Source organism: Phaethon aethereus, assembly GCF_964289735.1.
Source record: "Phaethon aethereus genome assembly, chromosome: 3".
NCBI lineage: Eukaryota > Metazoa > Chordata > Aves > Phaethontiformes > Phaethontidae > Phaethon > Phaethon aethereus.
The window spans coordinates 64,870,085-64,897,930 of NC_138576.1; the positions used below are offsets into that span (position 1 = coordinate 64,870,085).

At 46.5% G+C, this 27,846-nt stretch overlaps 1 protein-coding gene across 1 annotated transcript in view; it reads right to left on the minus strand.

Annotated features, from left to right (window-relative positions):
• SLC2A12 (solute carrier family 2 member 12) overlaps positions 1-16,662 on the minus strand; it is a gene marked incomplete at its 3' end in the record, with an annotated part of 31,868 nt that extends 15,206 nt beyond the window's left edge. Inside the window, exons 1-2 of the mRNA XM_081997189.1 lie at positions 16,436-16,662; positions 6,967-8,289 (exon numbers count right to left, since the gene is read on the minus strand). Of these exons, the coding sequence (XP_081853315.1) occupies positions 6,967-8,289; positions 16,436-16,559 (1,447 nt within the window). The 5' untranslated portion in view covers positions 16,560-16,662. The remainder of the gene's footprint in view (positions 1-6,966; positions 8,290-16,435) is intronic.
• Between the last annotated feature and the right edge of the window lie 11,184 nt (positions 16,663-27,846).

Genomic DNA, 27,846 nt, shown 5'->3' on the forward strand with positions numbered 1-27,846 from the left:
CACTATCTCCTTTTCCAGAGTAAACCACAAAACAATGTAAAATTGATGCTGCTTATTTCTGTGAAATTTAAGGCCAGGCCACAGCTGCTCTACAAAATATAGAAGCTCAAAAATAAAACATTGCAAACAAATGTCATGCAAGGCAATGTTGAGCATGAATGCCTGTTAACATCAAATTCATGTGCACTATAAATTAATACAATAACCATATGTTTTGTAAAAGCCTGACATATTGCTCTAATGTCAAAGATATTGATGTGACTTCTGGACATCCCTACCTTTAAGCAGTGTTTTCCAAGCTAGTGCAAGGCCATACAGCTTAAAATATTTCAAAACACAGGAACAACCAACTAAATCTATGGAAGGTCAGAATTTCCACACTGACAGTTCTCTTTCCCACAAGATTTTCCAGTTTCTGCTAGAACATTTTGTGGCCAAGATTAAGTCCAAGAGCATTTTGGGGCAGGGAAAAAGCAGTTCTATGCAATCTGGATCATCAGGTTGGCAAGAGATATGACCTCGGCTGTTCAGTGTCATATGTGAAACCAGCTGTTCTGGGTTTTATTACAGATTCATTTAGTGACTGAGGTGAAAGACAGAGAAAAGGTTCTGCATTTAACCATGCTAATGAATCATGCTTTAACTCAGGTTGCCAGTTAATCTAAGAATCACAGGAGCAAAGTCAAGGGGACTAAATTTGTCTCCAGTGTAATTCTCTGGGCTTTAGGCGAATGTTGCAGCTCTGCATTTTGGCTTGCTTAATCCAATAAAATATATAAAGAAAGACTGCCACAGACCACATAAGACTGCATAAGAAGGACAGAGATGGATTGAAAGAGGGTCTTATTTCCTTCCTCACCTCCATGGATTTCACTTGTCTTGTGAGCCCTTGAACTTTCTTCCATCCTCCTTGATCCTTTTTGCCTGAGCCTTCTTCTATCTTCCTCACTCTCCCCAACATGGGATTAAAACTGCATTTAAATGACTTCAACAACTCACAATAAGATGTGGACAAGACAGGTGAGGATGGGAATCAGAATAGATGGGAATAGATGGGATGATGGGAATAATAATACATGTTGGAAATATAGAATAGAATAGAATAGAATAGAATAGAATAGAATAGAATAGAATAGAATAGAATAGAATAGAATAGTTCCGTTGGAAGGGACCTACAATGGTCATTTAGTTCAGCTGCCTGACCACTTCAGGGCTGACCAAAAGTTAAAGCATATTATATGTGGAATGCTATCACACAGACTAATTTAGCTTCCTAATCACCCTGAAGTCCCTCAACAGCCAGTGAGGGGAGGAGGGCTGCACCAAAGGAGAGGGCAGAGAGCAGGGGTCTGAAAGTCCCCCTTAGGTGGGGAGGATATTTCCCTTTGTTGATTATCTGAGGAATCTGGCTCCCACATCAGTTAAATTTGAAACACCTGTTCCATTTTAGGTATAAATTAGCTTAGTTTTAAAACACCCATTCAAGCTGATAGACATTTAACTCCAATACTCAATATGGCAAATCTGCCCAGGTTTAAATTAGAAATGGACCTCTCTCATCCCAAACTAGTTTTTCATCAGTAAAAATTTGCTGCTAAGATTTGCCCTCACTAGGTGCTTGCCTTCACTGACTTCCCTGCTGGGTGCTGTTCCTCAGGGGGCCGATGACCCACAGAGAGAGCTCCCACAGCAGCGAGATGATGCATCGCACCAGGGCTTGCTGGAGGGCATAGTCACTGTCCCTTCCTGGGGAGACCCAGGCTGGGGGACACAAAGCCGCAATCCCAGGTCCCTCACGTGGGAAGAATTTCATCAATGTGCAACTAGTAACCCAAGGAGAGCTTAGTGTCCTGCTACCCTTCCCTGCGCTAGGATCGTATGGGTGCCCAAACCTGGGGCCCGAGCATCCAGGTTAAAACTGAATGGAAAGCAGAGACAAATATGTCTTTAGCAACAGGTAACTGGGAAGGGAAGCCATTTCCCTTCTGAGCCTTGGCTGTGAGGCCAGGTTTCTTGATGAAGAAAGTGACTGTAGTGACCACAAGCTGCTGGGTTGTTTGTTAACCTGTGTGGATGCAGGCGTGGATTCGACCACCCCTCTCTCGTGCCTGTCTCAGCACCTTTGAACCTTCCTGCTAACTTCAGCCAGGCAGTTGTATGTGCCTCTGCACCCCCACACGGAGAGCAGGGAGATGTTAGGGGTCCCCAAATGTTAGGGGACCCCAAATGCAGGAGGAGTTTCAGTCCGAGGTGACTGTGAGTCAGTGGCTGAGAGTTGTCCATCAGGGAGACACCCTGGGGGGACCCAAAACTGCCCCTCATTTTGTGAGTTCTGTGCTCGCCCTCCCCTAGAACATGGTCTTAAGACATGCTTCACATCCACGGCGGGTCTGGACTTCACAGCCCTGGGCACTGGCGAGCAGCTCTGACAGCCAGCTGGTCCCCTGGTTTGTGGGTAATGTGCTTACTTCAGAATTTAAAAGGAAACACTGCTGTGAATGGAGTGATGAGCATGCAATTTTTTCCTGTTTTTCCAGTCTGAAATATTCACCTGATGCCTGAGGCTAGCAGAGGGCAACAGAGGGCATAATATCCCAGCCTGAGAAGGCTTCCCATGGGTATTTAATTCCACTATTTAACAGGTTTTAGTCAATACCAAAGTACTGCCAGTCCTACAAGCACCTACTCATGGGAGCGGTGTTTCAGCGGTGTAACAGCTATGTGGAAAAGCAGGGTTTGCAATAAATTCTAAATCCAAGACCCTGTTACGCACTTATTTCTGCACATATTTGATAACAAATATGTTAAAAATATTTTTAGGTTTTAACTCTATGTGGAGGGGTATATGACGTATTTTTTGTGCCAAGCCCTGAAACCCCAAAGATATTTCTCCAGCTGCAGCCACTGATCTCTCAGGTGTATTGTGGCCACAGCTGTGTGTGTGCCAAGCGAGCTCTGTGCGCTTGGGGCCGGAGTATCCCTGCAGCTCCGAGAACTCTCCCAGCTCTTCTCTTAGAGGCCATCGTAGGCTCCTCTTCTGGCAGAGATCTCGGAGCCTTGGCTTTGGAGAGCCGCACAAAGCTGGCAGCTGCTCTAGGCCATGCAGTCATAGTCCCACATTGGCAGACACATAAATACCTTTGGACTTCATACATCTAAATGGTTTTGAGGATGATTCACATCATGAAACTGCCCATCAGTCCCACTTGTAGGTGCTTTTGTTGATTCCCGCGCAGCGTGAACTGCCGTGATGTCAGCGGAGCTGATGTGATTTGCACCAGCAGATTATCCTGAAGTTCACTGGCCAACTGCCTAAACGCCTTTGCAGTTATACAGAAATGTGTTTAAAGGACTGACAGAAGTGGAAGAGCTCTATTGTGTGAGATGCCACATGCCATACATGCAGCCCAAATGCATGCATTCAGCATCCCCCTCTCAATAAAAGTGTTACCCACTCCACAGCAAAAAATCCCCGTGATGTGTGTGGGTCCCCTTGAACTGCGCTCCCACAATACGTGCAAAGAGGTACTGCCCAAGTCCTGTTTTGCTCACTTGCTTTTTATTTGCTAGGACAAATTCAGACTGGGAAAACACATGTTCTGTTGGGTCCAGACCGAGTCTGCATTACTTGCTCCTCAGCCTAGGACTTGTTGGAGCCCCTCTTAGTTTTCTTCAATAAAGAGGACTGCCTCCAGACCACACTGCATCACTGTATTAATGTGTATGGTGCTGCTGTCTCTCTTTCGGCTACTTATTGGTGAGATCACCCAGGGACACCTCACTTGGGGGATATATAAGAAAATATGGAGGGAAGTTGTCCCTATTTACTCTTTGATCCTCAATGGTAAAAAAGCAGATGATCAGGGCAGAAAAGCAGATCTTTGGTAACGGGTGCCGTCTGACACCTGAACCTGAATTTTGTTCATCAGGTCCGTGACGAAAGCAGCAGGGGTCTGGGCACCCACTCTGTTTCAGAAAGGCTAGAGCTGCCCTACAGTTGTTAACCAAGAGAACTCTCGTGCACATGCTCCATCCAACCCCAAGAGTCCCACAATTACAGCCTTATTTTGGAAAAAAGTCCGGTACTCCAGGACTTTGGCTTTCCTGGTTCCTGCATCTCAACATGTTGCACCACACAACAGTGACGAGTGAAGGAAGTGACACCTCTTTGTAAGACAGGACCATTATTTTTTGCCCCTCAAGTGGTTTGAATAGGGCATCTGGCAAATGAGATGTTCTGCAACTATTTCAGTTAATTCTGTGTCATTTAGTGAGTGGTCATGCATGGTCGTGGCCCTGACTAGAATTTCTCTGTGTGTCCTTTGTGTTAAATTAATTTCCAGGGTCACATCTTGAGCTTCTAGCTTGGGTGATGAATTGGTGATCTACCTTCACACTGCACTCCTCTCATTAGCCTGCACTCACTGCTCGCTGTGCAAGGCATAGAAGCATTTCTGCAAGCCTCAGATTTCTTCTGTCCCCACCTCCAGATACAGCAGGTTCGAATGCCCCTCCTTGCAAACATGGACTGAAAGCAAAAAGCCCCTCTCGCACCCCTCACCCTTCACGTGGCAGCCAGAGAGGTTTCTCTTGGGCTCTGCAGGCACCTTTCCCTGGTGAGAACGGCTGATCCTCCTCTGACCTTTCTGATACACAGGCAAAGGTAACTCAAGACAAAGATGGGTGTCAAGTAAGCCCCCTTCGCTAATAACTGCCTTGAAATGCCTCTGCAAACACCCCAGGAGAGACAGCATGTGCTGTTTTGCGAGGTGATGCAACGCTCATTTGTTGCACCTACAAAACGTCCTCATAATTGTGTGAAATTGAGTGTGAACAAGCAGTTGAATCGCAGTTCATCAAACATAATTAATCCGAAACAGAGCAGCAGAAATACTCCTTTTATCTTGCCTAAGATAAATACAGAGCACCCCAGAATCAAAAAAGTGACTAAGCAGATGCTTGCTAGTCTGTGAATTCTTTTATAATGCAAAAATGGCTTTTATCTCTCACTGTCTATTTTTGAGTGTTCATCACTTTGCTGCCTGGGCGCTTTGATAAATGGCAATAAATATATTTATCATATGTTTAGTTAATTAAAAAATCCATCTACTTCATGTAATTTGGAGACAAAAGAGAAATAATGGAAAAATACAGCATTTATTAATGTGTGCTATGCAAATCTGGACTGTAACTAGCTCTTTGACCAGAATCCCAAAAAAGGAAGTGGAAAAAAAAAAGGACAAGGTAATTTAAACAAAGATGGCAGAGCTCAGGTTGCATGATCTGCCCTGTGAAGAGTGTGCCGTTTTCCTCATGGCACTACATAGACTCTCCTTCATCCCCACAGAACATAATGCAGCATGGACTCAAATAAAGTGGGTGAATTTGTTCCAGTATCTGCAGTTTGAAATACCTGTATCTCTGCTACACCTGGCCTTCACTTTCAATGCAAACGCATCTGTCAGTTTAAATTGCCTCACTGTGGCTTTATCATACATGATTTCAACATGCTGGAGCTGAGATAGATTGTGCCTGTTCTTTCCCATTTGCTGTTTGAGAGCGTTTGTGCTCTTAGTCAAGAAAGAGGTCAGAAAACACACACGAGCCTCAAAGGCTTCTCAGATTAGCCTGGCAAACACATCTCAGTTTCTGTAGCCCTCAAGGAAGTCGACGTCATTATCATTAACTTCACATTAGGTCAACTCAAATGACCAGGAACCCACTTACAGCCAGGTCAACAGGAAAGGAGCTTTCAACAGGAGGACAAGCCTGAATGTGTGCCCCTGCCTTGAGGGTCATTAAATGTGTGTTTGAAACACCCAAGTAAAAGCTCAAGTAACATTTTCTTGGCTGCACCCTTGGTTTTGAGCCTATGTCATCAAAAGCAGAATCCAGCCCCACGATGGTCTGCAAGGGAGGGAACGCTGCTGCAATAACACAGTCAAGCTCGCTGCCCTGGCAATGAATGCTTATCTTGCACTGCTCTCCCAGTGAGTAATGTTTAAAATAAATAAATACTACAGAGGAGTTGCTGTTAGTGCAATTGTTGGGTTGTATTCTTGTGGCAAGCTTTTTATCATAATAGTGCAGCAGGAGTACAGTGTGTTTGCAAGGCAAGTTTGAGCCAGGGCACAAAAGAACATAAGTCTGTTAATAAATAACGGGCTCTGTGCATGTGGGTTTTGCAGTGTGGCTTGAAAAATCAACCCCTTCAAAGTACAATAGTATGCAAGTGCTATTGAAACAAAACAAAACAAAATAAAATGGAGAAATTTAATTACTAGTCCCTGAGAATGGCAGACATATTCTCCTCTGGAGAGAGTGAGAACCATGCAGCTGCAGCAGTACCTCGGCTGTAGCATGACGTGCCTTTGTGTTCTTCTCCTTGTGCTGTTCAGCACAGGTAGTGGCGATGATACTACAGCTTGCTCATGAACTATGATACCTTGAATGTCTTTCCTGTATCTGAAGACTATTACATAGTCAGGGGGCAGGATCCTCAGTGGGACTCAGGCATGCTGCCATTTCATGGATTTGATGGTGTCATACCATACAGCGGTCTAGAGCTTATCATTATCTCGGGTTTATGAGTTAGCAGCAGCAAATGCCTACATCTTTACCTTCCCAACGTAAGGCCACAACGGACTAGGAAGAGGAAAGATAGACAGGGACCCTAAAATTTTGCTGTACAAAGCTCACAGCAGTTTTTAACATCACTGAAGAGGAGCAGTTAATTTCACTGAATTCAGGAAGATAAGGCTGTTGACCTTAATGGGCAGGACCTCTTCCTAAAAAGTACACCCCAAGCCCATGAGGGCAGTCTGTGACAACGCCAGTGCATATTAGCAGAAAACACTGCTTTGCCCAACTTCAGAACTGCCTGATGCCAAGCTGGGCAAGTCATCCCAGCACTTAATCCACTTGTAAGGAAATCATTACAAAGAGTGAGAAAAATGAAACACTTACTTGGTCCAAGACCTATGGAAAATGCAGCAACATAAACAAGCAGGCTGGCCAGTGAGAGCCATTTCAGGACAACGGGAACCTCCCCACTTTCCATGTGGGACCCTGTTGTGCTTTTGCCTCCTGCCACGGCAGTCCTGTTCAGTTCTCCTGTCCTGGCAACTTCTGGGCTTCTCCGTACATCAAATGACAATCTTTCTGGTGAAGCCATGCTACCAAATTGGTCCTTGAGACTCCCATTGGTGATACCAGTGAGGTTTCCCGGTCTCTGGAGAAAGAAATCCTCTGGAGATTGGCTTCTACAGACGTTGGTGAAATTCACATGTATGTTACGGTTCACTAAGCCCATAGTGACCAATGATACAGCCATAACAGAAGAGCCAATACACAGAAAAGTTTTACTTCCAACTTGATCCACAAAAACCGTAGCTGGGACTGTGCTGACCACTTTAACCACTCCAACTCCAGTAGAAGCCAAGCTGGCAGCTTCATTGCTCTGGAACCCAACTGACTTCAAAACAGTCGATGCATAAAATAAAACATTGGGTTGCCCAGTTGTTTGCACAAAAAAGACCAGAGTGAGTCCTACCAACATTCGGGCCCTCATGTTGTTTTTTGAACGAAACAGGTCCAAGAAACTATACTGATGTTCATCTTTCAGGGAAGACTTGATCACAGTAAGTTCTTTAGTAGCATCTGATGTTTCCCGTAGCCTCTCCAGTACTTTTCTTGCAGCTTCATCGTTGTTTTTCATGACAAGAAAACGAGGACTTGGAGGAAGGAAATACATGGCAATAGCCTGCAAAGCACCTAATGGAATCACAAGGCCAAACATGTACTTCCAGCCATGAGATACGCTGGCAAATGCGTAATTCGAAATATAGGCAAAGAGAATGCCTATGACAATCATGAGTTCATTTAATGATACAAGGAGGCCTCTTCTGTGCTGTGGAGCGATCTCAGCAATATACACACACGTTGCAATTGATGATAATGATATGGAAATACCTATGGCAATCCGTCCCACAATAAGTATCCCATATGATTCATAGGGCAGTAAAATCAGACTCCCCAACACAAGTAAAGAAGATGCAATAATAATAGCAAGTCTCCTTCCAAATCGATCTATCATGAATCCACCAGTAAGGGATGCAAATAAGGCCCCAAAAAGCAGGGAACTTACAATGATTTCCTGTTCTTTGCAAGAGAGTGCTAATATGCTGCTCATCTGAAGAAGGGCTCCAGAGATAAGGCCCAACTCGTAACCCATCAGAAGTCCACTTACGGCAGCAACGGCAGAGGATAGAAAAGTAAATGTTCCACAGCCTGAAATAAGAGAAAAAACACAAAAACTTGAAAGTGTGACTTCTGCAACATTCTGACAACTAATAATAGCTTTACTTGATACACCAGTCAAAAAAATCTTTTTTGTAACTTTTAGACAAAACAGTTAGGTGCATACAAATCCAGCAGCAGCGATGACATAGAAGGCTATTTTTTAAAAGAAAAGAAAAAAATTAATTCATATAAAACCCTCTTTAATTTTAATGCTTTTGGGTGTTGGAAAGGGTCCAGAGGAGCGCCACAAAAATGATCAGAGGGATGGAACACCTCTCCTGTGAGGACAGGCTGAGAGAGTTGGGGTTGTTCTGCCTGGAGAAGAGAAGGCTCCGAGGAGACCTTATTGCAGCCTTCCAGTGCTTAACGGGGGCCTATAAGAAAGGTGGGGACAGACATTTTAGCAGGGCTTGTAGCACCAGAACAAGGGTTAATGGTTTTAAACTAAAAGACGGCAGATTCAGACTAGATAGAAGGAAGAAATTTTTCACAGTGAGAGTGGTGAAACCCTGGCCCAGGTTGCCCAGAGAGGTGGTAGATGCCCCATCCCTGGAAACATTCCAGGTCAGGCTGGACGGGGCTCTGAGCAACCTGATCTAGTTGCAGATGTCCCTGCTCATTGCAGGGGGGTTGGACTAGATGGCCTCTAAAGGCCCCTTCCAACCCAAACTATTCTGTGATTCTATGATTCTATGATAAGGTTTTGATCACCCCCTAAATAATTAAACCTTCTGCCTCAGAATATCATTGCAAAAGACAAAACTGATAATACAACCTTCTGGTAAGAAAGCAATTTTTGCCTTGAGACGTTCTCAATGTTCTTCCTGTACTGAATTGAGGAAGTCTTGTCCACACAACTAGCGTACCATGGGCAAGGGAAGCAGTAATTTCCCAGCCAAATTTCTTCAACCTTGACTTGAATAAGTAACAAGTTAAGTTTTCTCTTGCCACTTACTAATTCCTTTGCTTCATCTGAGGATGCCATGAAGGCTGCTGGTACCAGTGTTTTTATTTTTCCAGCTGGAAATTTATCCACTGAGCATGAGACTGATCCAAATAGCTGAGATATTCTAGGGAAACCAATCTTTGAGGTACAAATTAATGAACTTTCTGGGCTTTGGTCATCACTAATCTCAGATTCTTCAGAATATCAGCATCAAATATTTCGCATAGTTTATGACAGCCACAATGTCAGGAATAAAAAACAGATGGTGAAAACATAAACCAAATGGTGATTATATGCCTTTGAATGTCCACTTTAAAACAAACTCATTTCATACAACTGTGATTCATTGTTTATTGTTACAAGAAAGATTTGACTGATTGCATTCTACTAACTGCGAAGCCTTTTGCACCCTAAACCTTGAGGAATATATCAGTTTGTTTTCGTTGGTCTTGTTCCTTTTCTCAGCATGATTTTCCTCTCATCATGATGTTGGCTGCCACACAACTAGTAAAACAGTAAATTGACTTCTGATCGTCCCGTTAGTTGGAGAGGGAGGGTGTGTCTGAGGAGAGGTAGCTTTTGCAGCGTAACAGAGTCCATAATTCAGTTAAACCTCCTGGAACAAGTACTTTCCAGCCTGGCTGGAACGTGGTATATGGTCTAATTGAAAATTATATGTAGGCTTCGTTTATTTTTAGCTTAGTTTTCTAAGGCATTAAGGCTCTTTGATCACGCTGCCTGCCTGGAGTTCCTTGCCAATAACTTCTGAGCACACTGGCGAGGACCAGTCCCATCTGACAGAAGTTATTACATTTCTGAAGCAAATCGTGAGAAGAGGGGAGGCGGGCAGCCCTCGCCGTACCGGCCGCACTACCGAAACAAACAGTGGCAGAGCCCGGGCCCGGACCCCGGCACGCGGCCGCGTACGCTACTGCATCGCTGGCGGGGCCCCCGGCGCGCCCGCGCCCCAAGCCGCCCCGCGCTCTCCCCGACGGCTCCCGGCGGCGGTTCCGCGGGCAGCCCGAGCCCCCCCAGCCCACCGCCGCGCCCCGCAGCCGCCCCGCGGGAGGCCGGGGCGTTTTGGAGGGTGGCGGAGTTCAACTGCGCGAGTATAAGCTGCGCCCTCAGGGCCGGGGGAGATGGGTGAGCCATTAAGTCTATTAAGATCAGTATCGCCCATTAGCTCTCCTGCCCGGCTCTCGGCTCTCGGCTCGCTCCCTCTGAGGCAAGCAGAAGGCAAGCAGAAGGCAAGCAGCGGCAGCCCCAAGCTACTGAGTGCCTGCGGGCTGGGGTGGCTGGCAAACCAGAGATGGACAAGAGTGGGGCGAAAAACACACGCTTTTGTCATGATGGGCTGTAAGGGCATGGGGGAAACGGGAATATTGTGAGAAGTCTTTCAGAAGGTGGGGGTGGATGGTAGCTTTATTGTGATGGAGGTGGGACAGCTTGAAGAAAATCTCAGAAACAAATTTGCAAAGCGCTCCGGTGATGGGACAACCTTTTTTTTATATTGTTGTTGTCTGTATTATGGCTAAAGCCTTTTCTTCCTTTATATCTGCAGTATCAGAGATCACTGCACTGATTTTAAAAGGAGGTTAGTGCATGGGTTAGGGCAAGGTCCTGATGTACTTCCTTCACACGCTGAACAGCGCTTCAGTGGAAGTACTACTGACTCCAGCCAAGCTGCTTTGTGCTACATGTGCTCCATCCTCCAATGCATGCATGCGATATATGTTTTATCATTGCAAAACCTAGTTTCTCCCTCCCCTTTACACTTTTGACTTGCCTGCTTGCTGTATATTAGTAGATATGGAAAATATACCCTTCCAGTGAATCCTGGCTGGAAATCAGGACTGGTAACAACACTGTATTGTGCTGAATGAATGAACCGGGGTATCAGAAGCTACATCACTAATTTGATCAGAGTGCTCTGCCCAAACTACTGCTTAGTGTTGATATTTATGCTTTCTTGGATGCCTCTGTATTTTATGTCATTGAGCCATGTATATTTAACCTAAGATCTTGGTTTAATTTATATATTATGAAGCCAAAAGAGACCATTGTGGTCATCCAGTCTGACACTCATGATGAGCGCAACATAACTCTTCAGACATGTTTAAATGACATTTTATTTGAACTAGGCTATTTAAAATACTCAGTTTTGATTTAAAAATTGCTAGTGGTGGAAAGCAAATGACTTTAAGTCGTAAGTTGTCCCAATGGTTAATTGACTTAACTGTCAATTATTTCTAGACCTAATTTCTTTCACTTCAGCTTTCAGACATCAGACCCCATTCTCCATTTGCCTGCACTTAGCTGCGTTCACTAAGTACAGAATTATAGTCTGTCATCGAGTCGTCCCACAGACATCTCCTTGATAAGCTACTCTGCCTGTGAGACTTTACAACTTTACCAGTCACTTAAGTACTCAAAGCCTTGTTCTCTGAACTCTACCCAAATTATCAACTTCTTCAATAAATTGTGAGCTGGACCTGGTGCTCTTGCAGTGGTTGCACAGTGCCAGATAGGAACTTGACATAATTGTCCCACTTCTGGCGGACTTTTTCCTCTCTAGTTGTCTAAGGCTTGTCAGAGCTGTGTACAGGAGCTCATCTTCTGCTGGTTATCCTCCAGGACAACCAACTTTTTTCTGAGTGTGTTCTTTCCAAGGCAGTGCCTTTCCTTTAAATAAGGCCTGCTTTCTTGCATCCTAGCTAGGAATGCAGATCACTTTATGTTTGTCTGTATTAAAACACATAGGAGGGGTTCAACTTACCCAGCTGTGAGGGATCTACAGCATCTCTAGATTTCTTCTGTAACCACTTGAGAAAAATAGGCACTTCTAGATGTCTGAAGTAGGTCAAATGCCTATTTCTCTCTATTGACTATAAAAGGAATCTGCGCGGCGTGCTCAGATGCAGATGTCTAAAGTTAGCAGAGAGGAACCCCAGACAGCACATTCACTCGCAGTCGGCAGGCCAAGCCATCCGAATTGCATTTAGCCAGTGACATATCCCATTTATTAATCACCAGTCACTTTTATCACCCACAAATAATCCATTATTATCTTCTTCCAGGCAATTGAGAAAAAATGTTAAGTTTTATTCCTCTGGGGACAAAAACAGAGTTTAAGGCTCTGCAGCAGAAACACAGCAGTGTGGGCAGTGTCTCCTATTGATACTTTGAGGTCCGTGACCTGCATGGCTTTTAATTCTCTAAATTTGCGACTTGGTTTTGTATGGTTCCAGTTTCTGATTCAAAATATCAGTGCCAAGTCAAATATCTTGATGGAGTCCACCATCAGCACTGTTCTTTACAGTCCAGACTGTGCTCTCCTCAGCCTGTGGTCCTCAGATCAGAGCAACGAGGTGATTATTTGTTTTTAATCCTAGAGGCTGTACAAGCTGGGTGTGGAGCTTGGACACCCTGGGAAGTTGCTAGGGAAGCAGGCAAGCCCATATATTTCTTGCTTCTCCATGTACAGCAGCCTGACCAGTGTCTTAAAGTTCCTTTCGTTTGTTTTTACTGGGTCAACTGGTGTCCCTGTTCATGGGTCCAGTGCCACACGCCCACAGTCGTATAGAAACGGCGGAGGGCTGTGACTAAAGCAGACCCCTGGATGAAAAGCAGATTCTGATGTGATGCAGAGACATGTCGTCTTTCTGCATTAGCAGCAGCAAACTCGGCAGTTAACTCAGTGTCTCTTGTCCCTCACAGGCACTATTCTGCTGAGAAACATCCTTATACCACTATGAGGTTTTGCTGTAACTGGTGTACCTAAGGCTCGCCTGCTCAGAACTGCCTGCTGAGTTAAACCCTGGAATCCCTTCTCGGTTTTCCTTCATGGTCTTCCCCCAGACAAACTTCCACCTGACTTCAGCATATGTTTTGCTTTAACGTTTTCAGATAAAGCATGTTGCAGTAATTGTACTCACAATGTTTTAAATGTCCCTTTTAATGATGTTGCTGGCAGTTCTTTTCACACAAAAAAAGCTTCTTAAAATGTATATTCCTCTTATTTTTATGAGATGCCTGCAAAATACATGGCAGTGTGCAGCCCAGGGGAATAAAACATTTTACTGATGGCTTCCAGAGAAATTTCTCCTTCTGCCTGCAACAAACACCATGCGTGGCTGGTATGTGACAAGTGATTGGAAAGTCTCTTCTCTAGTTTCCCCACGTAAACAAAATGGTTTCTTGTAACTGTTACTCAGGTCAAAAACAGCACTACTTGGCAAACAAGCATATCTTTAGGAACATTTGCTGGAAATGTTTATGCTTGGTTCCTGAAAAGGAGACTAAGCACAGTTGTAGTATAGCACACTGCACAGTTGACGAGACTGGATGGGGCCAAGTTAGTAAGGGTGTGCCCCTTTACTTATTTTCAAGCACATATTTGGGAAAATGCAGTCCTTCCAAAGGCAAAATATTTGGTCTGTGCATGTATTTTATTGGCATTGAGGATAAATGATCTATGCCACGGAAGATCTGGAAGCAGTCCGAGCTGGGAAACACCAGTCATGTGCAGGAGAGCTATGGGAGAGGTGCCTGGGAGCCCTTTCCAGCTCATCTTGGCAGTACCATGCTCCACATTAGTCCAGACACTGAGATTTCTGTGATGTAGTTTTTCTTTCCTTTCTCCCAAGAGAACATGCAGTGTCCGTACAGGAAACTAGTGGGATGGAGTGTGGAGGAAGATTACTTCTTTATGTGACCGGTGCAAATCCACCTATTTTGATAGGAAGGGACTCGCCTGCCTCTTCCAACATGGTGCTTTCTTCTGTTGACTTTGATTTAATTTGAGGTGAGAAATGTCTTAATTTGTGAGGGAAGAAAAGTATTTTCTTGGAAGGTCAAATATATGTTCTTTAAATTCTTGGGGATTCTTTGATCTACTTAGACATTTGGAAGGTGAAAGCAAGCTCTGTCAACCTTTGGTTAATAAGTGCAGGTTAGAAAATCACAATGTGATGGAGTGCATTGCATAGATATGAATCCACAGCATGGAATCTCCCCTTTTCAATAGAACAAGACATCTATTTTATCCATGATAAATCTTAAAACTAAGCATCTGTATCTGAAAATTTTAAGCTGTCTTTATCTCCATCTGAGTGCTGTCTGACATACAAAAATTTTGCCTTTACAGAGAAAAAGTGTTTAAAATTCCCCAGACTGTCATTAGAGGAGCATTTTGCTAAAGTGTCTAGCATGTGGATCACATGGTTTTGTAGGATAAATATTTAATGGCATGTGTTGGGAATTGATGCATAATTAAATCATGGGTAAAAGGTGATTATCCCATTTTCATGCCATCATGGTCTTTCCTGCTCTGTCACAGTCATCCTCTCTGTCTCATCCAGTTGCCTGGTGTAAAGAGATATATGTTACCCTATGATCTGTTCTAATGCCTGAGGTTTCTTTAGACCCAGTAGCTGCTCAGTAGGTGTGTTTCTCTATTAGCTGGAATATATCTGATCTAACTGTCCATCTAGAAGTCTGGCATGGGATCTAAAACAGTTACCCAACAAGACCCTACAGGATGAAACAAATGGTGGCTTTGGGACAAAGTTATGTTGCAAGCAGAGCTGGAAAATCTCGGAAAATATTAAACTTACCCAAAAATGGTGTCAGGGCCATGTGGGATCATGACCATTTGGCAAATGTGACTCCTCCCACCCAGGTGTGAAAGGCAAAACCAAAACAAGTATTTCGTAAATTGAACTAAAAAAGAAGTCAGAAGGAAGCTAATGCATCTGCACGTTTTCACACATCTGAGTTCCTGCGATATTGGGAAGCACCGTATACTTTGCACAGCGTAGGCCCGGTAAACGTGTTGTGTGAGTAATATTCGAATTCCATGAGCAAAAGCCCCTTGGCATTGATGGAAAGACAGGGAACGCAGATCCTGGACAGGCCCACCCTGGGCATATCTCCATCTCACTTTGTGCTCTGCCATGTATTTTCATTACAGGCAACCTGGCCCTTCATTACATTAAATGGGATTTGGGTTTTGTTTTATTATTTCCCAGTAAGAATCAACACGTTCTTTTAATTCCTAGCTAGGTAATTATAAATTCCTCAGGCTACTGCTTTAATTTCTGAGGGGAAAGCTAAGGGTGTAATTTGCATGTACTCTTCTAACTGTAACCCTTGTGCTGCGGTAACTTTGCTGTCTGTTTATTGTAACTGCTGTGCTTCCCCCCGATAACGCTATCCTATACCATCTACATTGCTCCCCCATACGCTAAGGTAATGTTAAATATGTCTGCACACCGACTGGCTTTCTGTTCTTGGTTAACCTCTGCTTCCAGGTATCAGCAGATGTTGCTGGACCGATTGCTGTTACACTCCCACAAAGCATTTGTGCCTGTGGCATCTCAGCATTCTTGGGTTAGTCAGTTCATCCATTTTTAAGTGAAGGAAACCTGCTTGGGACATAGTCATTTCTGGCTGACAACCGTGCTTTCCTGCGTGGCCACAGCTGTCTTGCGGGTGAGAGACATCACGGTTGCGGGTCATTTTCCTCTTGATCTTACCATCAGTGAAAGAGGCTCAAGATGCAAAACCACGCTGTAACTTAGAAAAACTGGCTGGGTAGGACAGCAGCGGTCAAGAGCTACGAAATTCAGCTTCAGCGCTCAAGAATCTTTTGCAGAAGAAATTCTACGGCTGATTTTTCAGGGCATCAGCACAGAAACCCTGTTTCTTCCTGAAACGCGAGGGGAGGAGAGACAGGAGGGAGCCCCGTCCCCCCACGCTGAGCCTTCCCCCTGCGGGGGCAGGTGCGAGGCTCGCCGGGGCTGCCCCGCCTCCGGGAAAGGGCCGAGCTGCTCCCAGGCGCGCAAGGAGCAGAGCACCGCTGTCACCTCAGACGGCAGCGGGTCCCCTGATTTTTCAGGTGGCTGATCTTCCAAAAAGGAAAGGGATTTGCACAACAGACAACACACGCACGAACAGTAGGACCGAGGCCCTTCGGGAAAAGTATCACATAAACCTTAATGCAGAGTTCGAGCCAGCGTTCCCCTTCCTTGCTCACGGGTTCCCCTCTCGTGCTTTGAGAAACTGAGACAGCGTGTGCCCCGAGAGTCCCTTGGCTTTGCGGGGCTCTTCCCCCCGGCCCCAGCCCCAGCCACGCAGGCACGCTGCCGCTGCTGGCTCACCGCCGGCGCTCGGCTCCCGCCGCCTTACCTGGTGCAGCCGGCAGCTTGCGGAGGCGGCTGCGGCGGCTGTCCCGGCTGCCCTCCCCGTCCTCCCCTGCTGTCATCGTCCGGCTCCGCTGGCCGAGGTCCTCCGTGCTCTGCCCAGGTACCATTGCCACCCCCTGCGCACTTGGGGCAGGAGCACCTCACGGGGCGGCAGTCCTCCCCCGGCCGGCGAGGAAAGCGCGGGTTGTTTTCCTCATGGCGACAAGTTGCTGGCGCTGGCTGAAACCGAACGCAAACCACGAAGTGGTTTGTGAACAACTTTGTTGCTATTTCAGAAGGCTTTGCCCTTTGCAGTGACACAGGCTGTTGCTATTCTTGGGAGCCTATTGCAGGCAAGGGGAGGGCCGTCTGTCGGAAGTTATTGCTTTTGCCTTTTAACAAATAGTTGGAGGCATCGGACATCCACGCGCAGCTTGATGCACATTCCTCGCCCGTTACCTTACAGGGTCTCTCCCTCCTCCCCCCCCCCGCCTTTTCCTCCTCTCCCTGGTGTTCACGCGCGCAGGTTTTTAACCGAGAAGGCACGCTGAAGGGGAGGGCTCGAAGCGTTTCCCGTGTCAGCTGAAGTTCGGGCACCGAGCACACGCGCACGGCGTACCTCCCTCGTGTAAGCTGGGAACGAGTTGCGGTGAGCAGCAGCGGAGAGGAGAAAAGGCCATGGCAGCCCTTTGCCGTCTGCCACGGTAGGAGTCAGGGTTTTTCACGGCATAGGTGCACGTGCTGTTTTACAAGCAAATGAAAGGCAAGCCACCCCCTCTCCCATGACAATTGTTTGCAGGAAAACTGAGACTGTTTCAGTTATGTTGAATCAAAGGCTTGATTTTGAGAGCTGCTGGGAGTCACTCCATCCCTACTAGCTTCGGTGGAAGCAGTGGCCACAGGCTGGACCGCAGCAGCAGGGAAAGCTACAGCGGGTGCAGGCGAGCTGCCTACAGGGCTGCCTGCCCCATCCTGGTCCTGGTCCTGGTGCTGGTCCTGGCCCTGGTGCCGAGCCTCCGAGTACTCTCAGCACGCCCGCGGGCCCCAGTGAGGCAAGTTGCCCAAGCTATCCCCAGTGGGAATCGCTCTTGTATAATTTGGCAGTGCTGCAGGCTTCTTGTTTGCGCTCTTTTTCTTTCATTACTTGCTGTTTTGTTTCAGTTGTTTTTGTTTCAAATTTAAATAAAGCCTGCAGATAGCACGGGAGGGAAGGCAGAGGTGGAAAATTGGTAGCTTTTGCAATATTTCTGGGAAGGAGAATTCCTAAACATTTTTTCCTTGAGTAGAGCAGGCATGATACACCCTTTATCGATGTTTGCTTAACAGGAAAATTTGACAAAAGGCACTGTAACTGCCCCATCTGACAGCTGCCTCACTGTCAGCTTCAGAAGCTGGAGCGCCAGGGATGCCGCGGGGCACCGGTTCCAGCAAGGAGTTTGGTTTCGGCAGTGCCTCTGGCGTGGAGTTAAATGAGTCAGCCTAGCTCTGCTCTCACGCGTAACGTATTTTCCATGTAAACCGCCCACCTGCCAGGCGGTATGGGACGCTGTCAGGGCTGTGATTTCTTGCTGCATCCGGAGAGGTGTTATTTCCTCATGGGGTATGTGCAAAAAGTAATGTCAACTTTTAAAGAAGTTATTCTGATGCTTTGGGAAAAAATGAGAGGCAGTTTAGGCTGGGCAGCTTAAACTCATCTGTGACAAGATTGCCCTGTTACAATGTGGTGTGTAACCAACCTCCTCTAACAGCCCACACCTCATATAACCCACACCTCTGCTCAGGAGCCTGCTCTCTGGAAGCTGAGCTAACTCCACAGCCACACGCTTGTTCCCACCTCCCAAATGCCTTCATGTGTAATGGTCCTGGAGAAACCCGGGAGAGAGCAAAGCAGCTCTCTGGGGAGCAATGCAGTGCTCCCGGAGGTGTGGCCCTGGAGGATGCTCCGGGGTTCCCTCCTCCTGCTCCGGGGTTCACTCCTCCTGCCCAGTGACCACACTGCCTGCCGAGGAGCCCGGAGAAAAAACGAGAGTTCCATTCAGTCTTCAGTTGAATGGCAGGTTCAGCTTCACAGAGAATTGATGAGAAGCTCTCCGGGCTCTCTGCAGGAAGGGGGGATGATTTTTTAAGGGGAATGCCTGGTGGGAAGTGAGGCGTCCTGAACAGCCTGAACTGAGGGTGGGCTTCCCCCGTCCCATGCTCTGGGGTTATTCAGATATTCTCAACTGTTAAGTTTGTACCTATGGAGTTACAGAAGGTTCCACATAGAAAATCTGTTCCATTCTTAGGTAATCAGATATGCAAGAATTGACTACTTAACTTTACTATTAAGTTTTGCCATCCAGCTGACAGGAGGCTCCTTTGCTGAAATAGAGACTGCTGTGTGAAATTACTGAGACGAGCTTGTGGCACAGCACTGGGGGGACTGGAAGTATCCATTGCTCCTTCCTGTGTTTGTGAAGAACTTTAGCAGCCTGTCTTTGGCCCCCCAATACCCCAGTTCCACCCAAAACCGACTTTGCAAATGTCTATGAAGTCATCCTGGCCAGGCATCTCCACTGCCATCACACTTGCAGAGCGTCCTTCTTCAGCTGCGAGCTGAATTGGACTCATCAGCTATAGGGTATTACTAATTTGACAGAAGCGAGAGGTGTAATGCAACTGCTGCCCTTTCTGTTCAAAACCTTCCTTCTAAATGTAGTTCTTCAACTAAATACACTGATTATGTACAGCTGCCGGCACCTATATACTTTTGGAGAACTTAAAAGCTCTTCAGGAAATGCACCCGTCCCCTGAACAAGAAGCATACTACCCCCAGGAGTAGGTAATAAAAAGTAAAGGCTGCCTTTCACCAAGTTCCAAAATCTTCGGGTGAACAGATTTTAGGTGATGCGTGTTAACCAAATACACCAGTGAATTTCTTTCTTCTTTTCTTAAATAATAATAAAAAAAAGATATTTTAGACAAACAGTGTGATTTCTTTTAACTGTGTTTAAGCCTGGATTCCAGTGTTACCTACATGCCCCTCAGAAGCCAGAGCTCAGCCTGATTTTTAAATGTTTACACAGAATCACAGAATCATTAAGGTTGGAAAAGACCTTAAGATCATCAAGTCCAACTGTCAACCCAACACCACCATGCCCACTAAACCATGTCCCGAAGAGCCACGTCCACATGATGTGTGGACTCCAGTGATGGTGACTTCACCACCTCCCTGGGCAGCCTGTTCCAATGCTTGACCACTCTCTCGGTGAAAAAATTTTTCCTAATATCCAGTCTAAACCTCCCCTGGTGCAACTTGAGGCCATTTCCTCTTGTCCTATCGATAGTTACTTGGGAGAAGAGACCAACACCCACCTCACCACAACCCCCTTTCAGGTAGTTGTAGAGAGCGATAAGGTCTCCCCTCAGCCTCCTCTTCTCCAGACTGAACAACCCCAGTTCCCTCAGCCGCTCCTCACAAGACTTGTGCTCCAGACCCCTCACCAGCTTCGTTGCCCTTCTCTGGACACGCTCCAGCACCTCACTGTCCTTCTTGTAGTGAGGGGCCCAAAACTGAACACAGGATTCGAGGTGCAGCCTTACCTACTTGTTTACTCAGAAATTCAGCAGACTAATCTCCTCCTGAAAATAAAGGCCAAACAACCCATTTTTCCTTCCAAGTTCTGCCTTTATTTCATGGTATCTATGCCAGCTACAACACAGCAATGGCTTAACTTTGCCCCCTGTGGTAACCTCAGGAGGTACCTAGCTGTCATGCATGGTAAAGCAGCCAGTACACAGCATAAACCATAATGGCCAGATAAAAAATAAAGGAAGATGTTGTTATTCTAGGGACTGGCATTTGGGCTACCCAAGGCGCAGTGCACCCTTGCCATGCTGAGCTGTGGGTCTGCAGAGGTACCAGAGAGCTTCCTGGGCTTTGACCTGCTCCCTAAGTTGCACCCCATACCAAAAACACTGTAACAGGGTGATAAATATTTCTTTACATAAGGTCTTGGGGAAAAATTTCCCCATAAGTAAAAACATGAAATATTTTATCCTGAGGTCTGCTGCTTGGCATGGCATTGGTACAATTTGCGGCGACATCGGCAGCCAGATGATAGTGAAAAGCCGCAGCTCAGTAGGCGCGAGAATCTGTTTTCACAGTTGTGGCTGAAAAGCTGAGGCATCGATGTTATTGGCATTAACTGGCATTAACTGGCATCCCAGAAAAGGAAGGAACTGGAAGAAGGCCGTTTCCAGCCAACGAAAGCAAGGGGAGGGAGGGAAAGCCTGTGCTGGTTCTGCAGCCAAGGCGCTCGTAAAGGGATCTCGTGAAACGCAGCGGCTCTGAAACGCTTGCTGGTGGCCACCGGCTCCTGGTGCCAGAGCCCTGTTTCTGTTTCCCAGCAGGAATAAACAGACAAGCAGACTAGCAAAACTCCAGTACAACAGACATGAACGGCATAAGGAGGGAAAAAAGGTGTCAGTCAGAGCAGGGGCAGGGGGGCTGCCGCAGGGCTTGCAGGGGGGAAAGGATTGCACCCGCTCTGCCCCTCTCACTGCTGCCTGGGAAGGGAGTCCCGCTGAAACCTCGGGGGAGAGGTGGTCCAGAAAGCAAAAAATCCCAAACACCAGGACAGGCAAACAGCTTCCTGACGCTGCAAAGGGTAGGAGCCCCAGCTCCACAACTGCACCGCTTGAGGCCGCGCAGAGGGTCACGCGCCTCAGGAGAAAGAAGAGTGGAAAAGATAAAAAAAGCCAAAAGCAGGAGAGGGTCAGGAGGCAAGCCAGGGGTATGAGTGTAACGCTGTCATGAGATTCCCCTGTTGGTTTTGTCCAAGTGTAATTGGCAAGAAATCATATTTTCTGATTTTTTTTTCAATTCCTTGCTTTCAAAACTAACCAAACAGTTTATAATTAGATGCATGATTAGGCTGGAAAAAGAAGATGAGATAAGACATTCGCATTAAACTGCTGAACAAACTGCCTGGAAAATCTGTGATGGTGGGGTGGGCATTTCTTCTAAACTCTGGTCATGATTTGTATTCGTCTGCATTTCCAGTGATCTAATAACTCAAGTTCGGGACTGTGGAGAGACAGGGAAGTTGGCATTAACCCAATAGGAATGAATCAAGAGCCGAAGGACTTTCTGAATCAGTTTTCTTAGGCCATTTTTATCAAAGTTGGAGTAAAGGAGGTAGTCTTATTTCCCTGTAGATTTTATGACTCTTGGAAAAAAGATAGTGGAACTCTCCCAATTAGCTTATTACATTTATTAAAATATGGAAATAAAGCTTTGCAGCAAAACTGTGGAGAGGGTTTTCTTGACGTAGCAGCTGAAGTTATGTTGCCTGCATCTGTCATGGATGAGCTTTGCTCTCTGAACTGATGGTTCACCATTTGCAGAAGAGGGACAATGTGAGGGAGGCTGGGAGGATGAGAGAAGGAGAAAGACATAGAGAGAAAAGAAAGAAATGGAGCAAAAACCCCAAGAAAAACTTACCATTTATTCCAGAAAAAAAAGTACCGATCTGAAAAAGCACAAGTAGCCTTTCCCATTAGTGTTGACGCATTGACACCCACACACAAGGGGGAAAATGTGCCAAAATTCCAGTCACAGAGCAATGGAATTTCATAAACACAATATTTAGGCTATGCCATTTGCGTCATTTTGCAAATGGGTAAACTCTAAATATATCAATAAATGGGTAATACTAAGCAAGTCAATAAATATTGAAGTCTGATGTCGTATAGCAAGTACATGACGGAACTGAGAACACAAGTTTCTTCATTCTGACTTCTGTGGTTTCTTACTAAGTCATTCTCTTTGCGTTTTGTTCTTACTCTTCAAGAGGCACTGATTTATACCCATGTACTTTTATCTGACTTTCAAAAAGTCTTTTAGAAAAGTTCTTGACCTCTTTCGATAGAACAAATAATAGACACAGTCCAGGCTCGTCGCAATTCACAACTCCCTCCAGGGCCTGAAAAACACCTACTGACTCACAGCACAACTATTTATTCCTGCTGCTTTTCTGTTAGCATCTTGTTTAAAAGTACTCTTTAAAAGCACAGTGTGGCCAGGGTCAGCAACTCTAAGAGTTATGTTTTGGCAAAAACTTAAAATCAGACTGATGTTAAGAATGGGAGGTCTGAAAGTAAAATGCAAAAAGAACTGATCTCAGAAAATCCAATAAATCTGAATTTTACTTCAGGTTTTTACTTTCATGGCAGTGTAGCCTTTCCAACAAATAAAAGGAGAGGTCTTCTAGCTTCTGGCTAACCTGAAGGGCCACTTGTAATAGTTACTGAATAACATGTCTGTCGTTTGCCATCGCACTGCTCTTTCCTGACTGCTTCAGATATTTCACACATAACTTTTTTTACCAAACCACAGAAACGGCAGCCCCATGCCTTTGAAAGTAAGTTGTCCATCTGAAATAAAATCAGGAGGCAGTGATAAATGAAAGCCAGAAAGTTTGGTAAAAATGCCTCAGATTTTATCCTGTTCATTGTCTTGTGGGAAATGCCAAACCACTTTCTCTACTCAAACTGAAATTTTTATGGGCTTAATTTCTTTCTTACCTGCTTTTGACACAACTGGCTGGAATCAGTGGAGAAAAACCAGTATGAATCAGTAAGAGGGGTATCAGAGCTACATTTTAGACGTCTTGATTAGTATCCAGGGCCCTGCTTTGTGTGCCTGGAGTCATTTCAACCAGCCACTTCACTGGCAGAGGATGACCTCGAGCCTGAACTTGGAGGAAGCGTCTCGGAAAGACGGAGTGGGGGGAACAGCGAGCGTGTGGCCCCGATTTCTCGCTTTGCTTCCACCATAGGTGCACTGTCACCTACGCGGTGCAGCGTCTGCCGCTGCGCAGTCCCAGGGCGAGGGCTGGGGCTGGAGCAGCCAGTTAGTGATGTCACCCACTGCCCGAAATCAGACGGTTTTTAGGAATTTCCAAACAGGGTGCCAGAAATGGAAACCCTTTAGATCACTGCTCAGTGGAAAAAGGGCTTTGCTCTTTCCTCACGTGATGAATTGTTAAAAATGTGTAAGCTGAAATTCCCTTAGCCTGTTCCAGTTAAGGAAGGGGATGTACATGGCTAAGAAAAATGTGACCTGCTGCAATGTATTTTTTTTTGTTGCTGGGAAAAATTTTTCTCTCGCACGGAATATGTCAGTCACACAGGAAATGCAGTCATTTTCATGGTTTTAATTATTTCCACTGAGAAAGTGTTTTGTTTTCTCCTGAAAATCTTGTTGTTGCAAAAATAAACAACTAAATGTCATTAGTGCTGTGCTTCGACTTCTTGCTGGTTTTTGACCACAGTTGGCAACCTGGAAGCAGTTGTACACGCATTTATTAATACCAAATGTCTGGGTAAAGCTTTCCAAACTCTATCAAAATTTTCAAATCTTTACAGGCAAGCAGGAAACGAAACCAGCCCCCAATGCACAGGTCATTTAATGTTCACCCAGTGGGTGCGAAGAATTAATCAGTGTACGCTCCTGCGATGGGACGAAAGCTTTAAGTCATCCATTCCCCAGAACACCTCTCATCTGGGTTCGTTAACAGGTAGCAAAGACGGTCTTCAGTGGACAGCAGAGGTCCAGAGGCGACCAGGGGAAATTCGGTTTGAGTCCATCATTCCCCTTCGCAGCAGGGGACGCTGAAAGCCCAACAGGTGGAGTGGTGGGCCTGATATCACCCAGGACAACACAGGAGAGGCTGTTTGGAAGAAACAGAGGGTTTCTGCCCCAGAATCCTTCCCTGCCTCTGTACTCACCAAACCCCCACCTTTTATAATACAGATAGGGGAAATACTAGCCTGGCAGCGCTTTGACAGAGAAGTGCCAGCGAGGTTTCCTTCCCCCACAGCGTCAGCCCCACGGGCCGGGTATGCCCTTTGCTGGCAGAGAGGCCGGGGAGGAAACTGTTTGCTTCCCTCTTTGGAAAAAAAAAAAGGCGGTTTCTGCTGGTGGCTCTGAGGAGAGAGCGAAGGGCATTTGGCCGCCAGCCCCGGTGCTCCTCACACCTCGCACGTAGCTGCCGGAGGCAGGCTGTGCCTGCGTGGGTAGCAGCCGCTTTGTTATCCGACAGGGATCGGCTGGGTGTGCGCCCGGGGGACCCTGGGGACCTCCTCAGGGGGGAAACCTTCGTGGGGCCACGGCATCAGAGCAGATCCTCACCATACACCCTCCGAAAGCACTTGGCACTGTTTACAGCCCGCTGCAGTTCGGGAGCTGGTATTTGCTCTCCAGTTGCTTGTGGTTTTATTTGTTTTTTTAAAAGCCCAAGGTACATATCACCTCTGGCAAGGCTGGTTTAGTGATCTGCAGGGTAGAAGCAAATCCTCTCCTGCAATTTTCTGTTTAGTTTACCAGTGTGATTTTGACAAAGGGCATCCCCGAGCCGCTGAAGACTGGAACCCCGGGGGCCGCCGCCACCGCCCTCCCCGCCGCTGGCACAGGCGGACACAGCCTGGAGAGAAGGCAGCTGCTGCCCGACACCAAGATCCCTGCCATCCCAGCGCGGCTGCTTGGCTGAGTTGCTTCTGTGAAACAAGAGGTGTTAGCATCAGGACTTGGACCTCTCCGAAGAGTACAGAAGTCCTGGTGCACTCCCTTGGCTTCTCCATGGCGTGGGCTGCCAGCCTATGAGCAGCTCCATTCAGCAGACACCCTTCTCCCCCACCCCTCATTCAGATTCGGACTCCGTGCTGCTCGGTTTTGCTTAATCGCCTCTGTTTCAGACCAATCGCTGAAGCATTAACTGTTTAAATTCACGCTGATGAAATAGGCATTGGCAAAGGCCATGGGGCTGCCGGTGGTACAGTGTGTGCTGTGCAGTAGGCGCACAGTGCCCTGAAGAGCCACCATGCTGCCTCTGAGCAGGAATATCCCCAAGGAAGGGATGGCTGAGATTGGGTTCACAGCAGACAGGATGCACACAACGCTTTAGACTTCCAATACAGCTTCTAACTTCAGCAAATCTTGTCAAGGAAGTGTGGGCAAAGCACAGTTTTGTAGTCAGCAGTCGTAAAGTTTAGCTCTGGGTAAGGACTTCCCTACCATGGACGTAGCACACGAGAAAGCTTTTTGCGCATGTGGAGTCGATGGGCAGAAGTTACTGACTCGGCTGAAGGTTATTTTCATACCATAAAAAGTAATCAGAAACTCCACAGCACCACTGGGATGGCTGCTTAGTTGCAGCTACTTTTATGAGAGTAAAGGAACTTGCTCGTCTCTTCCTGGCTTCCCTGGGAAAGTGAAAGAACCGTTTTCTTTCTCCATCCTCATCACAGAGAGTTCACACCAATCTCGCTGACTTTCAGGGAAGCTGGTGAGGAGTTTTGGCACTGCCTTCAACTTCTCCCCTCCAGACAGGGAACTCAGTATGTTTTCCTCATGCTCCCACATTCTTCATCAGGTCTTACCCTTTCCTAGGTGGTGGCCAATACACACTCCACCACCCAAAGAAAAGTATCCTCTTCCCTGTCTGTGATTCTCCTGAATTGCACCTTGGCTTTTTGCCGTGAGTGTCCGTCCTCTCCTGATGGACAGCTCTGAAATTCCAGCTGTGCTCACACACACACACTTCCTTACTGCCGGCTCTCTGTGTCTTCTCCTCTCCCTCAGCCCACCCAAGGGGGCAGAGCAGCTACAGATGCAAGGGGGGAAACTCAGACCATCTGTTCCCTTCTCAAGAAAAGTCCCAGTTCACTGCAAGACATGTGACTTTTAAATGGCTTTCCCTGTGATTTAGGTTTTTTTGTGACTGACAACATATTTAGACATATATATCCATGTTTATCATTGTAGGGTTTGGTTCCCTTGCAAATTCTAAAAGCGAATGCACTTGAGCCAGCTCTCAAACTCTTGGACAAGTGCCACTGAAATCAGAGGCAACAGGTTAAAGTGTCTGATTCCTGGCATCTTATGATTATCACATTTACACAACCCACCCTCTCAGTTGTAAAATGTTGAAAGCCTGAGTTAGTTGAGCTTCATTCACAGAAAATGAACGTTAATAACTCAGCATTTTTATTTTATTTTATTTTATTTTATTTTATTTTATTTTATTTTATTTTATTTTATTTTATTTTATTTCTTTTTAAAAGCCGTGTTTTCTAAGCCAGTCTTTTGATTTTGATTTTCCAAAGCATTTAACATTTCATCTTCAGCTTGAACATACATGATGTTAAAATTGAGGAGGAGAAGCAATTTTATGGATAGAAGAGATTTAATCCTTCAGGATTATGACCACAGGACAGTTGGAAGACTGCAGCCCTTGCACCATTGACACAGATGGACACATACCCCAGGGACAGTGCTCAGATGCGCAGCGCCTTTGCAACCCTCCTCTGGTTTTTGATTTACCAGTGGGGAAGGCGGGCCCGAGCACAGCCTGAAACTGCTTCACCCATCTGAAATCCTCCCTGCCAAGTGACACCCGTGCTGGTGGCAAGCAGAGCAGTGAGTGCTGGGGGACGCAGCTGAACTGATCTCCTGCCTGGGTCTGTTTAGAGGCGTCGGGAGCTGGGGGCGAGAGCAGAGCCACCTTCCTCATCAGAGTCTCAGCCTCTTCTTTGTCAGATTCATATGACATGGAGCAAGTGGGATTCGGAGGGAGCTTCCTGGAGAAAAAGTAGTGGAGCTATACTGCACTGCGTTGCTGTGCATGGTAGCTGCAGCTGGCCAGGTGCAACGCATGGTCTCACACCCAACACATGGGCTCTGCACCCTGAGACCCCACGGACATGGTTCCTGCCTGGGCTGCACTGCCCTGGGGAAAGAGGGTGGAGAGCAACTCACAGCTGTCTCAGTAACAGCTTGTGTTGTGTCCCCCCCCTTCAGACCCTTTAACTGAGCAGGGAAAGGAAGCAAACAGATTCTCTTGCCCTCAGGGACAAGGGAGCAGAGCAGAGCTGGCAGATCTTTAAGGATGCCTTCCACAGAGTGCAAGATCTCTTGATCCCCAGGTGTAAGAAATAAGGAAAGGAAGGCAAGAGACCAGCATGGCTGAGTGGAGACCTGCTGGGCAAACTACAGGGCAAGAAGGAAATGCACAGGCAGTGGAAGCAGGGACAGGTACCCTGGGATGAGTACAGGGACACTGCCCGATGCAAGAGATGCGAAGAATAATAAGAAGGGCTTCTATAGGTATGTCAGCCAGAAAAGGAAGGTCAAAGAAAGCGTACTCCCCTTGATGAGCAAGACTGGCAAACTGGTAACAACAGATGAGGAGAAGGCTGATGTACTCAACGACTTCTTTGCCTCATTCTGCAGAGGCAGTGTCTCTTCCCACACCTCTCGAGGGGACGGCCTGCAAGACGGGGACTGGAGGAGCAAAGTCCCTCCTACTGCAAGAGAAGATCAGGTTTGTGACCTGAGGAACCTGAACATGTCTATGGGACCTGATGAGATGC